Below are 16,431 nucleotides of genomic sequence, written 5' to 3'. Positions count from 1 at the left end.
TACTATAGGATTACTGCACAACAGCTCTAATGCACTAATGTATGACAGCAATACTGCACTTTTACTGTATAGTGTAGAACTACTGCACTGCAGGTCTAATACATTAGTGTACTATAGCAGACCCACACTACTGTACCACAGCATTAGCATACTACTACAGGATAGAAGTATTCAATTCAATTGAATTCAATTTATTTTTATATAGTGCCTTTCACAACAAGGTTGCCCCAAGGCGTTTAACAAAGCAAATAACCAGACATGTTGTCAATAGAGAACAGCAGACCAGAAGACAACGGAGGAGAGGAACCAAAAACTCCTTCGTAAGGAGAGAAAAAACCTCTGGGGGTCCAAGGTCAACTGGCTGCCCAACCCCTTTGGGCATGCTAACATTATACAATTAAAAAAAGGAAACGTTGAGGGTATTAATCCATCCAGTCATCATGTCTTCTGTGTGCAGATCTCTGTAGGCCAGTACATTCCTCCTAAACGATAGCTATGTCCACGATGTCCCTCTTGGATCCGTGGCGGTGATGCAGCATCCAACTCAGATGGTACCCAGCCCGGGCGCCATCTGGCCATGTGGGGAGGAGAGTAGGATAGGAAGTGCTGCACTGTAGGATTACTGCACTGCATCTCACAGCACCACTGTACTGCAGCAGGGCTCAGCCCGGAGAAGGAGCTCAACGGTAGCTCCCGTGTTCAGTGCAGTCTGTGTGCAGGGAAGGCAGAAGCCCAGGCTGAGCAGAGCGAGCAGAGTGTCTGACTGTCCCGCCGGGATCGGGATGAAGCTGCGAGAGGGCGCGCGTCTGTCAGCAGAGACAGCAGGCTGGCCGAGCAGCGTCTGTCTCAGCGCTGCAGTGTTGCTGTCCAAGAGGAGGACTGGAACAGTAATTCCGGAGGGGGCCGGACTGTGTGTTTACGGCATGTGCCACAGAGGGGGACAGGTAACAGCAGCTGATCCAGAGGGATTGGGAATGTGGGAAATCCGTTGTTATTTAAAGACACACGCTGTTCTAGAGTGAGAGACAGCAGGGTTGTCTGTGAAATCTGCTGTCAGAGAGTTGAATTGTAAGATTTATGCTAGTGAGTGAACACCAGAGAGCACATGTTTGGCACAACCATCTCTAGATTAGAGACATGTGAACTGTGAGGTCTGGGCACGAGGGAGGATTGTCAGGAGCTGTGAGTTAGAGACGAGTGTGAACAGGGAGGTCTGGGCACGAGGGAGGATTGTCAGGAGCTGTGAGTTAGAGACGAGTGTGAACAGGGAGGTCTGGGCACGAGGGAGGAGCGTCAGGAGCTGTGAGTTAGAGACAATGAGAACAGGGATGTCTGGGCACGAGGGAGGAGTGTCAGGAGCTGTGAGTTAGAGACGAGTGTGAACTGTGAGGTCTGGGCACGAGGGAGAATTGTCAGGAGCTGTGAGTTAGAGACGAGTGTGAACTGTGAGGTCTGGGCACGAGGGAGGAGTGTCAGGAGCTGTGAGTTAGAGACGAGTGTGAACTGTGAGGTCTGGGCACAAGGGAGGAGCGTCAGGAGCTGTGAGTTAGAGACGAGTGTGAACAGGGAGGTCTGGGCACGAGGGAGGAGCGTCAGGAGCTGTGAGTTAGAGACGAGTGTGAACAGGGAGGTCTGGGCACGAGGGAGGAGCGTCAGGAGCTGTGAGTTAGAGACGAGTGTGAACAGGGAGGTCTGGGCACGAGGGAGGAGCGTCAGGAGCTGTGAGTTAGAGACGAGTGTGAACAGGGAGGTCTGGGCACGAGGGAGGAGCGTCAGGAGCTGTGAGTTAGAGACGAGTGTGAACAGGGAGGTCTGGGCACGAGGGAGGAGTGTCAGGAGCTGTGAGAGACGAGTGTGAACAGGGAGGTCTGTGCTGGTGTGTCAGGAGCTGTGAGCTATGGGAGAAGTGCCGTCCAGAGAGCAGGAGTGCAACAGAGTGCTCTCACTCTACAAGGGAAGCACAGAGGGGTGGAAGGGTCTATGTGGAAAAGTGTGAGTCTGAGGCACGGGGTCGAGGCACTGGGGACTACAGCATGGTGTGGAGCTGTGTGCTGAACATCGGAGGTGTGAGTTAAGGCAGAGGTGATGCAACAGGGATGTGCGCTGGCAGCAGTGAGTGTACAACCTGGTGCATGAGGTTGAGGCACCAGCGGTTGTGAGTTGTGGGTTCTGTGAGTCTGGGGTGAGAGGCTTAGGCGCTGGAGACTATGAGTTGGTCTTGAGAGCGAGAGACCCGGTCCGGTGGCGTACAGTGGAGACGTCAATGGCTGGAGTGGACCTCAAGTCCAAGGACTGACCAGCAGAGAGTGAAGAGCCAGTAGCCATCAGGGGTGAAGGCAAAAGTTCTGAAGGCAAAAGCCATCAAGTAGTAGGAAAGACTCAGCTATGCAGCACAGTAACACCCAGTATCATCACAGTAACACCCAGTGTCATCACAGTAACAGCACAGCACACTAACAACCAGTGTCATCACTGTAACAGCACAGCACACTATCACCCAGTGTCATCACAGTAACAGTACAGTAACACCCTGGGTCATCACAGTTAAAGCACAGTACAATAACGGCCAGTGTGATCAGAGATGTGCTCTTTTTCTTTGTTCTCCAATGTCTCTCAGCTCAGAGTTAATCTGTCTCCATGTTCTGATACTCTGTCTCAGCTCTGAGTTCCTCTGTCTCTATGCTCTGAGATACTCTGTCTCTTGTGTCTCTGATTCTGTATTAGCTTGCTGAGAGAGAGTATCAGAGAGCTGACGTGCTTCTGGTTTTATATTATATATACTGTAAATTGTTGTGTATTATGGTTTTATAATATTTTATGGCCATCACTGTGATTAGATACATTATCAGAATGACTCATGACACACTTCTGGGATCAGAATAAAAAATGAAACTGAAATCAGAATCATGTCTTTGAATCTGTTGCTCGGGATCAGGATTGGGGATGGATATCATGGAATTCTGATGCAGAGATAGTAACTCAGCACAGTGACAGTGTCACACAATAACACTGTGACAGTGCACAGTGACAGTGTGACACAATAACACTGACAGTGCACAGCGACACTGAGACAGTGACAGTGTGACACAATAACACTGTGACACAGTGCACAGTGACAGTGTGACACAATAACACTGACACAGTGCACAGCGACACTGAGACAGTGACAGTGTGACACAATAACACTGTGACACAGTGCACAGTGACAGTGTGACACAATAACACTGACACAGTGCACAGCGACACTGAGACAGTGACAGTGTGACACAATAACACTGTGACAGTGCACAGCAACAGTGTGACACAATAACATTGTGACAGTGCACAGCAACAGTGTGTCACAACATAGCAGAGTAAAAGCACAATGCAGGGTGACGAGTCAAGGACACCATATTAAAATAACACTGAAGGCAGGCGTGACCACACTCGGGCTTAATAAAATCCTATTAAAAGCAGTTCTGTGAGGCACAAACCGCAGGCCGTCCTGGCCAGCACACAGACACGGCAGCAGACGCGCTCAAGCAGAGCTGGAAGATAAATACTCCCCGCGAGTAAAGAACTCTTTTCCTCCAACATTTAAAATGTTTAATCTGCAGACAAACTCGCCGCTCCGGAGCGTAGTGCGGTCGGGACGGGACGCGTCGGGGTCGTGTTTCCACGCAGGGCCAGAGCGCGCATCTATTATACATGACGCGGTCGCGCTGTGTTCTAGAACCGGCGCCCTGGCAACGGGCTGCCCGTGGATCTGACGCGCGGCGGGACGTGGGCTGGGTGCGGAGCCGGAGAGACTCGGGTGTCCCGGGGAGGTGAAGAGGTAGCCAGGGGCGACGCTGTCCACACAAACACACAGGGCTGCTGGGCTTCACGGTACCCACTCCCACTCCCACTCAAAGCTCGCACGCCAAAGTCAGCGCCTTACCGGAGACCCACAGTGCTTTCTTCGACGTCCCCGAGGTGCTCTCCGTGTGCCGTGTCCCGTGTCCCGCTGTGGAAGTCTAAGGCTCGAGCTCAGGGCTCCATTCCAGCCCGTGGGCGGCCCGTCTGCTGCCACGCGTGGCTGAACCTTGCTCGGGGCGGCGCGCCCGTGTCACTCCGAGAACCGGCACCCGAACAGAGCCCGAGCCGGGAAGCAGACGCGTGTGTTGCCCGCTGTCGAGAGAGTCCCGGGAGAGGCGGCCAGTCCAGTCCGGTCCAGGGCAGGTGAGCGACAGGTAACTCTACCTGCGCGACAGCAGGGGAGGAGCTCTGGGGGGGTCAGGTGTCTCAAGCTGCTGTTCCCGGGACATCCGCGAGAGGCCGCCAGCCCCCCCAGCGTCTAACCGCTTCTTCCAGCTCACAGTCGGAGTCTATCCCAGCAGCACCGGGCGCAAGGCGGGTACACCGGGGACGGGACGCCAGTCACACAGACACACACTCACACCAGGGCCGGCTGATACAAATAAAAAATTGTGTTTGTACTGTGAGGGGAAATCGAAGCACCCGAAGTAAAGCCATGCAAACACGAGGAGAACATGCAAACTCCACACAGACAGCACTCAGGCGCCCCGGCGCAGGACCGGCGACCCGAGCTGTCGACCACGGGCGGGGATGGGGCGCAGATCGACCGGAAACCGAGAGCTTCGTCTGGAAACTCCTCCCCCGCCCAGATCTGTCCATGACTGCGGCCGCAGCACCTGTCCGACACGCAGCTGCTGTCTTTACAGACAGACAGAGGCCGGCGGCCCTGGGTCCAGGTGTTTCAGCCCTTTTCCCCAGTGCTTGAAATCCTCACTGCTGCAGCGGGACAGGCTGTACTGCTCTGCTTCTCTCGCTTTGTGCAGCTTACTGTAAACACAGCCCGGATCAGAAACTCCGGGGAGATGTGAAATAAACGTCCGCAGGGGAAATCCGGAGTTAAATGATGTGGACAAGATTGATTTCTGTCAAAACACTTTAATCGTGAAACTTCCAGCACAGAGATTTCGACGCTAAAACACAACATTTCTGAGCGACGGCTGCCCTCTAGTGGCAGGAACTGGAAACAACACCGCCCCACGCAGCGCTCTCATCTGCACCTGCACTGATAAAAAAATAGGACGTGAAACTTGTATAAAATCTATATAAATACACAGCATATTCTGTAAGTAAAAAACAAGGAATGGTCTTGTGATGCAATAAGGATTAAAGCACACTGCCTGAACCCTGGGCCATGTGCCCCAGTACACAGGTTTCACACTGATCCAGTCTCCAGTGCCCTCTGTCCTGTTACAAGTCAGAGACGAACTAACTGCCTTCCTGAACCTGCAGCACGCAGGCGGGGTCCCTGTCTGTGTCTCGGGGCTCAGCTGACAGGCCTGAGGTGAAGGGCTGAGGGCTGGACACAGCAAAGAGTCACCAGCTCTTCAGGCATAGGCCCTGCAACACAAAGACAGACACACAACTCCATCAGAGCTCAGCAGGGCCTGGAAATAAGAGCAACACTTCAGACACAATGAGCCAGACTGAGTGTCTACAGTATCTACAGCTCTGATGAGGGAGTGTTAGTGTGAAGTTACAGAGGAGCTGGACTGAGTGTCTACAGTATCTCCAGCTCTGATGAGGGAGTGTTAGTGTGAAGTTACAGAGGAGCTGGACTGAGTGTCTCTACAGTATCTACAGCTCTGATGAGGGAGTGTTAGTGTGAAGTTACAGATGAGCTGGACTGAGTGTCTCTACAGTATCTACAGCTCTGATGAGGGAGTGTTAGTGTGAAGTTACAGAGGAGCTGGACTGAGTGTCTCTACAGTATCTACAGCTCTGATGAGGGTGTTAGTGTGAAGTTACAGAGGAGCTGGACTGAGTGTCTCTACAGTATCTCCAGCTCTGATGAGGGAGTGTTAGTGTGAAGTTACAGAGGAGCTGGACTGAGTGTCTCTACAGTATCTACAGCTCTGATGAGGGAGTGTTAGTGTGAAGTTACAGAGGAGCTGGACTGAGTGTCTACAGTATCTCCAGCTCTGATGAGGGAGTGTTAGTGTGAAGTTACAGAGGAGCTGGACTGAGTGTCTACTGTATCTCCAGCTCTGATGAGGGAGTGTTAGTGTGAAGTTACAGATGAGCTGGACTGAGTGTCTCTACAGTATCTACAGCTCTGATGAGGGAGTGTTAGTGTGAAGTTACAGAGGAGCTGGACTGAGTGTCTACAGTATCTCCAGCTCTGATGAGGGAGTGTTAGTGTGAAGTTACAGAGGAGCTGGACTGAGTGTCTACTGTATCTCCAGCTCTGATGAGGGAGTGTTAGTGTGAAGTTACAGATGAGCTGGACTGAGTGTCTCTACAGTATCTCCAGCTCTGATGAGGGAGTGTTAGTGTGAAGTTACAGAGGAGCTGGACTGAGTGTCTACAGTATCTACAGCTCTGATGAGGGAGTGTTAGTGTGAAGTTACAGAGGAGCTGGACTGAGTGTCTACAGTATCTACAGCTCTGATGAGGGAGTGTTAGTGTGAAGTTACAGATGAGCTGGACTGAGTGTCTCTACAGTATCTCCAGCTCTGATGAGGGAGTGTTAGTGTGAAGTTACAGAGGAGCTGGACTGAGTGTCTACAGTATCTACAGCTCTGATGAGGGAGTGTTAGTGTGAAGTTACAGAGGAGCTGGACTGAGTGTCTCTACAGTATCTCCAGCTCTGATGAGGGAGTGTTAGTGTGAAGTTACAGAGGAGCTGGACTGAGTGTCTACAGTATCTACAGCTCTGATGAGGGAGTGTTAGTGTGAAGTTACAGAGGAGCTGGACTGAGTGTCTACAGTATCTACAGCTCTGATGAGGGAGTGTTAGTGTGAAGTTACAGAGGAGCTGGACTGAGTGTCTACAGTATTACAGCTCTGATGAGGGAGTGTTAGTGTGAAGTTACAGAGGAGCTGGACTGAGTGTCTACAGTATCTACAGCTCTGATGAGGGAGTGTTAGTGTGAAGTTACAGAGGAGCTGGACTGAGTGTCTACAGTATCTACAGCTCTGATGAGGGAGTGTTAGTGTGAAGTTACAGAGGAGCTGGACTGAGTGTCTACAGTATTACAGCTCTGATGAGGGAGTGTTAGTGTGAAGTTACAGATGAGCTGGACTGAGTGTCTCTACAGTATCTACAGCTCTGATGAGGGAGTGTTAGTGTGAAGTTACAGAGGAGCTGGACTGAGTGTCTACAGTATCTCCAGCTCTGATGAGGGAGTGTTAGTGTGAAGTTACAGAGGAGCTGGACTGAGTGTCTACAGTATCTCCAGCTCTGATGAGGGAGTGTTAGTGTGACGTTACAGATGAGCTGGACTGAGTGTCTCTACAGTATCTACAGCTCTGATGAGGGAGTGTTAGTGTGAAGTTACAGAGGAGCTGGACTGAGTGTCTACAGTATCTACAGCTCTGATGAGGGAGTGTTAGTGTGACGTTACAGATGAGCTGGACTGAGTGTCTCTACAGTATCTACAGCTCTGATGAGGGAGTGTTAGTGTGAAGTTACAGAGGAGCTGGACTGAGTGTCTACAGTATCTACAGCTCTGATGAGGGAGTGTTACTCTGACAGGTGCGCTGGACTGGTAGTCTCAGTGCCAGTGCTGTGTCTGGGTGCTGACCTGGCGAAGCTGGCGATGGTGATGAGGCCCACGATGCTCTGCAGGCCATAGAGGCTCAGCAGGATGGCGTTCAGGATCACGTCCGCCCGCAGGACGTACGTCTGCCACAGCAGGAAGTAGATGGACAGGAGGACAGAGGCCAGCGTGATGGCCAGGCAGATCCCCACTGACTGCTGACTCTCCTTCAGGTTCCCTCTGACACCTGAAGAAAGAGACAGGAGGCAACAGGAGAGTGAATCTCCCACAAACAAGACAAGCAGCCCCAGTAAGAGAGGGAGGAGTGCTGGGTTGGGGTTAGTTACCTCTCTCTGAACACCAGCATGACTGAGGAGTTGACTGTGGACTACAGGAAGCATTGAAGAATAGACCATGCACCCATTCACATCAGCGGGTCCGCAGAGGAGAGAGTCAACGGTTTCAAATTCCTAGGTGTCAACATCACAGACGATCTAACCTGGACCCACCACACCAACCTCGTAGCCAAGACAGCACAGCAGCGCCTGTTCTTCCTCCACAGAGTAAAGAAGTTGGGCATGCCGTCTCACATCCTGACCGACTTCTACAGGTGCACCACTGAGAGCATCCTTACCGGCTGCAGCGCTGTCTGGTGTGGTAACTGCTCCGCCCGAGGGCGCAAGGTGCTCCAGAGGGGGGTGAAACTGCCTCAGAACACCACTGGCTGTGCGCTACCGATCATGGAGGATATCTACTGTGTCAGATGCCTCAAGAAGGCCAGGTCTGTCCTCAGGGACCCCAGGCACCCTAACCACAGCTTGTTCTCTCTACTACCATCTGGAAAACGATACCGAGGCCAAGACCACCAGGTTTCGAAACAGCTTCTTCCTCCAGGCAGTAAGATGCTAAACAGTCAACCACAGCAGACGCCTGCAGTTACCCAAACAGCCGCTGGCGAACAGGCGACCTGCTTGAACTGGCAGGGTGCTCCGGCGCCCTCCTGTCACTTTGCACTCTCAGGACACAAAAGAACAGAGCTAAATACCTCCTATCCTACCATATCTCCTTGTGTTACCTTTGCACAATCTGTAATTGTACTGTTAATTACTATTGTGTAATTTATTGTATCGGAATCCTAACCTAATCCCTATAAAGTCCTGTCCTTCTTCTCCTCTATCCCTCTCAACGAGCTCGCGGACAAAGCATTTCATTGCCAATAACACCGCTGTCTTCTGTACTGTTCGTGCATTGATCAATAAACCTTGAGTGATTGATGGTAAGAGAGGAGGGTGGTGTTGGGTTGGGGTTAGTTAGAGAAGAGGGAGTGTTGGGTGAGGGTTAGAGAAGGGGGGAGTGGTGGGTTGGGGTTAGTTAGAGAAGAGGGAGTGTTGGGTGAGGGTTAGAGAAGGGGGGAGTGGTGGGTTGGGGTTAGTTAGAGAAGAAGGAGTGTTGGGTGAGGGTTAGAGAAGGGGGAGTGGTGGGTGAGGGTTAGTGTGTTGGGTTGGGGTTAGTTAGAGAAGAGGGAGTGTTGGGTGAGGGTTAGAGAAGGGGGGAGTGGTGGGTGAGGGTTAGTGTGTTGGGTTGGGGTTAGTTAGAGAAGAGGGAGTGTTGGGTGAGGGTTAGAGAAGGCGGGAGTGGTGGGTTGGGGTTAGTGAGAGAAGAAGGAGTGTTGGGTGAGGGTTAGAGAGGGGGGAGTGGTGGGTTGGGGTTAGTTAGAGAAGAAGGAGTGTTGGGTGAGGGTTAGAGAAGGGGGGAGTGGTGGGTGAGGGTTAGTGTGTTGGGTTGGGGTTAGTTAGAGAAGAGGGAGTGTTGGGTGAGGGTTAGAGAAGGGGGGAGTGGTGGGTGAGGGTTAGTGTGTTGGGTTGGGGTTAGTTAGAGAAGAGGGAGTGTTGGGTGAGGGTTAGAGAAGGCGGGAGTGGTGGGTTGGGGTTAGTGAGAGAAGAAGGAGTGTTGGGTGAGGGTTAGAGAAGGGGGGAGTGGTGGGTTGGGGTTAGTTAGAGAAGAAGGAGTGTTGGGTGAGGGTTAGAGAAGGGGGGAGTGGTGGGTGAGGGTTAGTGTGTTGGGTTGGGGTTAGTTAGAGAAGAGGGAGTGTTGGGTGAGGGTTAGAGAAGGGGGGAGTGGTGGGTTGGGGTTAGTTAGAGAAGAAGGAGTGTTGGGTGAGGGTTAGAGAAGGGGGGAGTGGTGGGTTGGGGTTAGTTAGAGAAGAGGGAGTGTTGGGTGAGGGTTAGAGAAGGCGGGAGTGGTGGGTTGGGGTTAGTTAGAGAAGAAGGAGTGTTGGGTGAGGGTTAGAGAAGGGGGGAGTGGTGGGTTGGGGTTAGTTAGAGAAGAAGGAGTGTTGGGTGAGGGTTAGAGAAGGGGGAGTGGTGGGTTGGGGTTAGTTAGAGAAGAAGGAGTGTTGGGTGAGGGTTAGAGAAGGGGGGAGTGGTGGGTTGGGGTTAGTTAGAGAAGAAGGAGTGTTGGGTGAGGGTTAGAGAGGGGGGGAGTGGTGGGTTGGGGTTAGTTAGAGAAGAAGGAGTGTTGGGTGAGGGTTAGAGAAGGGGGGAGTGGTGGGTTGGGGTTAGTTAGAGAAGAAGGAGTGTTGAGTGAGGGTTAGAGAAGGGGGGAGTGGTGGGTTGGGGTTAGTTAGAGAAGAAGGAGTGTTGGGTGAGGGTTAGAGAGGGGGGAGTGGTGGGTTGGGGTTAGTTAGAGAAGAAGGAGTGTTGGGTGAGGGTTAGAGAGGGGGGAGTGGTGGGTTGGGGTTAGTGAGAGAAGAAGGAGTGTTGGGTGAGGGTTAGAGAAGGGGGGAGTGGTGGGTTGGGGTTAGTTAGAGAAGAAGGAGTGTTGGGTGAGGGTTAGAGAGGGGGGGAGTGGTGGGTTGGGGTTAGTTAGAGAAGAAGGAGTGTTGGGTGAGGGTTAGAGAAGGGGGAGTGGTGGGTTGGGGTTAGTTAGAGAAGAGGGAGTGTTGGGTGAGGGTTAGAGAAGGGGGGAGTGGTGGGTTGGGGTTAGTGAGAGAAGAAGGAGTGTTGGGTGAGGGTTAGAGAAGGGGGGAGTGGTGGGTTGGGGTTAGTTAGAGAAGAAGGAGTGTTGGGTGAGGGTTAGAGAAGGGGGGAGTGGTGGGTTGGGGTTAGTTAGAGAAGAAGGAGTGTTGGGTGAGGGTTAGAGAGGGGGGAGTGGTGGGTTGGGGTTAGTTAGAGAAGAAGGAGTGTTGGGTGAGGGTTAGTGTGTTGGGTTGGGGTTAGTTAGAGAAGAGGGAGTGTTGGGTGAGGGTTAGAGAAGGGGGAGTGGTGGGTTGGGGTTAGTTAGAGAAGAAGGAGTGTTGGGTGAGGGTTAGAGAAGAGGGAGTGTTGGGTTGGGGTTAGTTAGAGAAGAAGGAGTGTTGGGTGAGGGTTAGAGAAGGGGGAGTGGTGGGTTGGGGTTAGTTAGAGAAGAAGGAGTGTTGGGTGAGGGTTAGAGAAGGGGGGAGTGGTGGGTTGGGGTTAGTTAGAGAAGAGGGAGTGTTGGGTGAGGGTTAGAGAGGGGGGAGTGGTGGGTTGGGGTTAGTTAGAGAAGAGGGAGTGTTGGGTGAGGGTTAGAGAAGGGGGGAGTGGTGGGTTGGGGTTAGTGAGAGAAGGAGTGTTGGGTGAGGGTTAGAGAAGGGGGGAGTGTTGGGTTGGGGTTAGTTAGAGAAGAAGGAGTGTTGGGTGAGGGTTAGAGAAGGGGGGAGTGGTGGGTTGGGGTTAGTGAGAGAAGAAGGAGTGTTGGGTGAGGGTTAGAGAAGGGGGGAGTGGTGGGTTGGGGTTAGTGAGAGAAGAAGGAGTGTTGGGTGAGGGTTAGAGAAGGGGGGAGTGGTGGGTTGGGGTTAGTTAGAGAAGAAGGAGTGTTGGGTGAGGGTTAGAGAAGGGGGGAGTGGTGGGTTGGGGTTAGTTAGAGAAGAAGGAGTGTTGAGTGAGGGTTAGAGAAGGGGGGAGTGGTGGGTTGGGGTTAGTTAGAGAAGAAGGAGTGTTGGGTGAGGGTTAGAGAAGGGGGGAGTGGTGGGTGAGGGTTAGTGTGTTGGGTTGGGGTTAGTTAGAGAAGAGGGAGTGTTGGGTGAGGGTTAGAGAGGGGGGAGTGGTGGGTTGGGGTTAGTTAGAGAAGAAGGAGTGTTGGGTGAGGGTTAGAGAAGGGGGGAGTGGTGGGTTGGGGTTAGTTAGAGAAGAAGGAGTGTTGGGTGAGGGTTAGAGAAGGGGGGAGTGGTGGGTTGGGGTTAGTGAGAGAAGAAGGAGTGTTGGGTGAGGGTTAGAGAAGGGGGAGTGGTGGGTTGGGGTTAGTGAGAGAAGAAGGAGTGTTGGGTGAGGGTTAGAGAAGGGGGGAGTGGTGGGTTGGGGTTAGTTAGAGAAGAAGGAGTGTTGGGTGAGGGTTAGAGAAGGGGGGAGTGGTGGGTTGGGGTTAGTTAGAGAAGAAGGAGTGTTGGGTGAGGGTTAGAGAGGAGGGGAGGTGTTGTCCAGTATCAGGTTCTCACCCCAGTACAGCCTGACAGCCTCCAGCACTGCCATGAGGAACAGCAGAGCCAGGTCAAGCGCCAGGTCCCTGTCAGGATAGCTGAGCACCTGGCCTGGACACAGGACACAGAGCACAGGTCACTCAGGTCACTCGGGTCACTCAGCACACCTGAACACACAGAGCACAGGTCACTCAACACACCTGGACACACAGACCAGGGTTACTCAGGTCACTCAGCACACCTGGACACACAGAGCACAGGTCACTCAACACACCTGGAGACACAGACCAGGGTTACTCAGGTCACTGACACAGAGAGCACAGGTCACTCAACACACCTCGACACACAGACCACAGGTCACTCCGGTCACTCAGCACACCTGGACACATAGAGCACAGGTCACTCGGCACACCTGGACACACAGAGCACAGGTCACTAAGCACACCTGCATACTCACTCTTGTAGATGACCATGAGCACTGTGGTGGTCAGACAGACACTCACTCTTGTAGATGACCATGAGCAGTGTGGTGGTCAGACAGACACTCACTCTTGTAGATGACCATGAGCAGTGTGGTGGTCAGACAGATACTCACTCTTGTAGATGACCATGAGCAGTGTGGTGGTCAGACAGACACTCACTATTGTAGATGACCATGAGCAGTGTGGTGGTCAGACAGACACTCACTCTTGTAGATGACCATGAGCAGTGTGGTGGTCAGACAGACACTCACTCTTGTAGATGACCATGAGCAGTGTGGTGGTCAGACAGATACTCACTCTTGTAGATGACCATGAGCACTGTGCAGAGGCAGTAGAAGGCGAAGCAGAGGCCAGTCAGGTAGAACAGTACCTGCAGGGGCACTGAGGACAGCTGGCCAGCACTAAGGAAACTGACCACAGCTCAAGACAGGACACAGACTCCATCACAGCACAACGCTCTTGTATCTCAGTTGAAACAGGTAAATAGTGCTTCAGAACATCCACTGGTGAATACACACTGTGAAAGTGGGGCCTCACTGCCGCCCCACTCACTGTGGGCTTGTGACCGAGCGCCTCTCAGCCAGAATCTCCCTGGCAGGTAAAGTCCTGCTCCTCCCAGGGGCCAGGGCAGACAGCGCCCCCTGCTGGACTCTGGTCCTGACAGGAGACTCCCTGCTCCCAGCCCCCGGTATCAAACTCTCCAGGTGCAGTAACAAAGACACACAGGAAAGGATACAACAACAGCCGATCTCCCTGTGAAAGAAGAACAGTGATTTATCTCACCACCTGAAAGATCCATTTTTATCACAAACATTTTATTATATTACTGAAACAGCTATTTAAGTCGTTTCTCAACATCTGTTTTAAAAACGAAGACACTTGCTTAGCTCTCAATCCAATAACAGGAGAAATTGACAAGAACTGGAATCACAAAGTAAACTTAAATTTAAATTCAGCAGCCATATCACCCTGCAACTCACAACTGGCAACCCACTGAAGCTCAGCAGCCTGGTCAGTACCTGGAAGGGAGACCTCCTGGGAAAAACTAAGGCTGCTGCTGGAAGAGGTGTTAGTGGGGCCAGCAGGGGGCGCTAACTCTGCGGCTCATGTGGGTCCTAATGCCCCAGTATGGTGACGGGGACACTATACTGTAAACAGGCGCCGTCCTTCGGATGAGACGTAAAACCGAGGTCCTGACTCTCTGTGGTCATTAAAAATCCCAGGGTGTTTCTCGAAAAGAGTAGGGGTGTAACCCCGGCATCCTGGCCAAATTTCCCCATCGGCTGTTATCAATCATGGCCTCCTAACAATCCCCCTCTGTGAACTGGCTTCATTACTCTGCTCTCCTCCCCACTGATCGCTGGTGTGTGGGGAGCGTTCTGGCGCACTATGGCTGCCGTCGCATCATCCAGGTGGGGCTGCACACTGGTGGTGGTGGAGGGGAGTCCCCATTACCTGTAAAGCGCTTTGAGTGGAGTGTCCAGAAAAAGCGCTATATAAGTGTAAGCAATTATTATTATTATTATTATTAAATCGAGAAACCTGTTTCCCCATAGGTACAATAAATCGATTTGCAGATGTGGATTTGTGTTTTATAATAAAATATTTGAACGCCGTATTCAACAACGGACTGCTGTCATGGACAGTCGTATGTACATCATCTCTTGTAGTTAGATAATGTTTTGCGTTTTGATGTTTTCATTACTGTTTATGTAGCTTGCGTTCTGCGGTAAGGTATCTCTATAGCAACGCATCCACCCACCTCCTCTCGCGGCCGCCATCTTGAGCAGCAGTGTTGTGATCCGCCGGAGTGTCGCACTATGACCGGTCCGTCCGGGCCAGCGGCAGCGCTCTGAACGTTCCGCCAGAGGCGAGCAGCGCGGCTCCCTGCGTAGCGGCGCTGTACCACGTGACCTGTCAGAAAGTGCGGGAAGCACGTGAGAGACGGTCGAGAGGCGCCTGGGAGGACTCTCAATAACAAAGTAAGTTCAATAAAGAAGTCAAAACAATAGAACTCGGTCGTGTTTTATATACATGCATCACGGACCGATGATACAACACGGGTGACTCCTTGTTCCTTTGCGTCTTGCACTCTGACCCTCATGTGCACGACGAGAAGCGCGCAGTTTGGGCATAATTGTCAATATTTCAGGATTAAAATCTTAACATTCGCCCTTAGTGTCAATTTAGAGGAAAAAAAAACGCTCCAGACTTAAAACATAAAACATCCCGTGCAGTAAAGGGGCCAATACCCTCTCTGTACCTATACCCTATCTCTACCCTCTCTATACTGCTGTATCTCTACCCTCTCTGTACCTATACCCTATCTCTACCCTCTCTTTACACCTGTATCTCTACCCTCTCTTTACTGCTGTATTTCTACTCTCTCTTTACACCTGTATCTCTACTCTCTCTTTACTGCTGTATCTCTACCCTCTCTTTACTACTGTTTATCTACCCTCTCTTTACTCCTGTATCTCTACCCTCTCTTTACTCCTGTATCTCTACCCTCTCTTTACTCCTGTATCTCTACCCTCTCTTTACTGCTGTATCTCTACCCTCTCTTTACTGCTGTATCTCTACCCTCTCTGTACTCCTGTATCTCTACCCTCTCTTTACTGCTGTATCTCTACCCTCTCTGTACTCCTGTATCTCTACCCTCTCTTTACTGCTGTATCTCTACCCTCTCTTTACTGCTGTATCTCTACCCTCTCTTTACTCCTTTATCTCTACCCTCTCTTTACTGCTGTTAATCTACCCTCTCTTTACTGCTGTATCTCTACCCTCTCTTTACTGCTGTTTATCTACCCTCTCTTTACTGCTGTATCTCTACCCTCTCTTTACACCTGTATCTCTACCCTCTCTTTACTCCTGTATCTCTACCCTCTCTTTACTGCTGTATCTCTACCATCTCTTTACTCCTGTATCTCTACCCTCTCTTTACACCTGTATCTCTACCCTCTCTTTACTCCTGTATCTCTACCCTCTCTTTACTCCTGTATCTCTACCCTCTCTTTACTCCTGTATCTCTACCCTCTCTTTACTGCTGTATCTCTACCCTCTCTTTACTCCTGTATCTATACTCTCTCTTTACTGCTGTATCTCTACCCTCTCTTTACTGCTGTATCTCTACCCTCTCTTTACTGCTGTATCTCTACCCTCTCTTTACTGCTGTTTATCTACCCTCTCTTTACTGCTGTATCTCTACCCTCTCTTTACACCTGTATCTCTACCCTCTCTTTACTCCTGTATCTCTACCCTCTCTTTACTGCTGTATCTCTACCCTCTCTTTACTCCTGTATCTCTACCCTCTCTTTACTCCTGTATCACTACTCTCTCTTTACTGCTGTATCTCTACTCTCTCTTTACTGCTGTATCTCTACCCTCTCTTTACTGCTGTTTATCTACCCTCTCTTTACTCCTGTATCTATACTCTCTCTTTACTGCTGTATCTCTACTCTCTCTTTACTGCTGTATCTCTACCCTCTCTATACTGCTGTATCTCTACCCTCTCTTTACTGCTGTATTTCTACTCTCTCTTTACACCTGTATCTCTACTCTCTCTTTACTGCTGTATCTCTACCCTCTCTTTACTCCTGTATCTCTACCCTCTCTTTACTGCTGTATCTCTACCCTCTCTTTACTGCTGTTTATCTACCCTCTCTTTACTCCTGTATCTCTACCCTCTCTTTACTCCTGTATCTCTACTCTCTCTTTACTCCTGTATCTCTACCCTCTCTTTACTCCTGTATCTCTACCCTCTCTTTACTGCTGTTTATCTACCCTCTCTTTACTGCTGTATCTCTACCCTCTCTTTACACCTGTATCTCTACCCTCTCTTTACTGCTGTATCTCTACCCTCTCTTTACTCCTGTATCTCTACCCTCTCTTTACTCCTGTATCTCTACCCTCTCTTTACTGCTGTATCTCTACCCTCTCTTTACTCCTGTATCTCTACCCTCTCTTTACTCCTGTA

The 16,431-nt window shown here is 51.2% G+C and overlaps 2 protein-coding genes and 1 long non-coding RNA gene across 10 annotated transcripts in view; all 3 read right to left on the bottom strand.

Moving 5' to 3' along the window:
• eps8l2 (EPS8 signaling adaptor L2) overlaps positions 1 to 4,748 on the bottom strand; it is a 66,252-nt gene extending 61,504 nt beyond the window's left edge. For 2 of the 5 annotated variants that reach the window (XM_088611357.1, XM_088611360.1), the window contains exon 1: positions 3,920 to 4,747. The gene's annotated coding sequence lies outside the window, so the exon portion shown is untranslated. Of the gene's footprint in view, positions 1 to 3,919 lie in introns of all 5 variants that reach the window. The other 3 variants (XM_088611355.1, XM_088611356.1, XM_088611359.1) reach the window with 3 other exon arrangements.
• Positions 4,749 to 4,916: 168 nt separating this feature from the next.
• Positions 4,917 to 14,307, bottom strand: LOC148645814 (transmembrane protein 80-like). 4 transcript variants are annotated; one of them, XR_015928133.1, is made up of 7 exons: positions 14,218 to 14,306; positions 13,192 to 13,208; positions 12,753 to 12,846; positions 11,992 to 12,084; positions 7,581 to 7,782; positions 5,281 to 5,394; positions 4,917 to 5,059 (listed from the first exon to the last, which is right to left on the bottom strand). XR_015928133.1 is itself a non-coding variant. In XM_088611413.1 (6 exons), exons 1-6 carry the CDS (start codon positions 14,234 to 14,236, stop codon positions 5,382 to 5,384), a joined length of 438 nt encoding a protein of 145 aa, XP_088467539.1. In that variant the 5' UTR covers positions 14,237 to 14,306; the 3' UTR covers positions 4,917 to 5,381. The 4 variants fall into 4 exon arrangements, 2 of the variants coding, with proteins under 2 accessions (XP_088467539.1, XP_088467538.1); XR_015928132.1 differs by having other exon boundaries at positions 4,917 to 5,054; XM_088611413.1 differs by having other exon boundaries at positions 4,917 to 5,394.
• Positions 12,102 to 12,339, bottom strand: LOC148645815 (uncharacterized). The gene is made up of 3 exons (XR_015928137.1): positions 12,311 to 12,339; positions 12,215 to 12,247; positions 12,102 to 12,173 (listed from the first exon to the last, which is right to left on the bottom strand). It is a non-coding gene; the product is annotated as an uncharacterized LOC148645815 (long non-coding RNA).
• Positions 14,308 to 16,431: the final 2,124 nt, after the last annotated feature.

The sequence above is a fragment of the Lepisosteus platostomus genome, chromosome 18, assembly GCF_059453375.1.
Source record: "Lepisosteus platostomus isolate fLepPlt1 chromosome 18, fLepPlt1.hap1, whole genome shotgun sequence".
NCBI lineage: Eukaryota > Metazoa > Chordata > Actinopteri > Semionotiformes > Lepisosteidae > Lepisosteus > Lepisosteus platostomus.
This window is presented reverse-complemented; position numbering and strand designations above follow the sequence as displayed.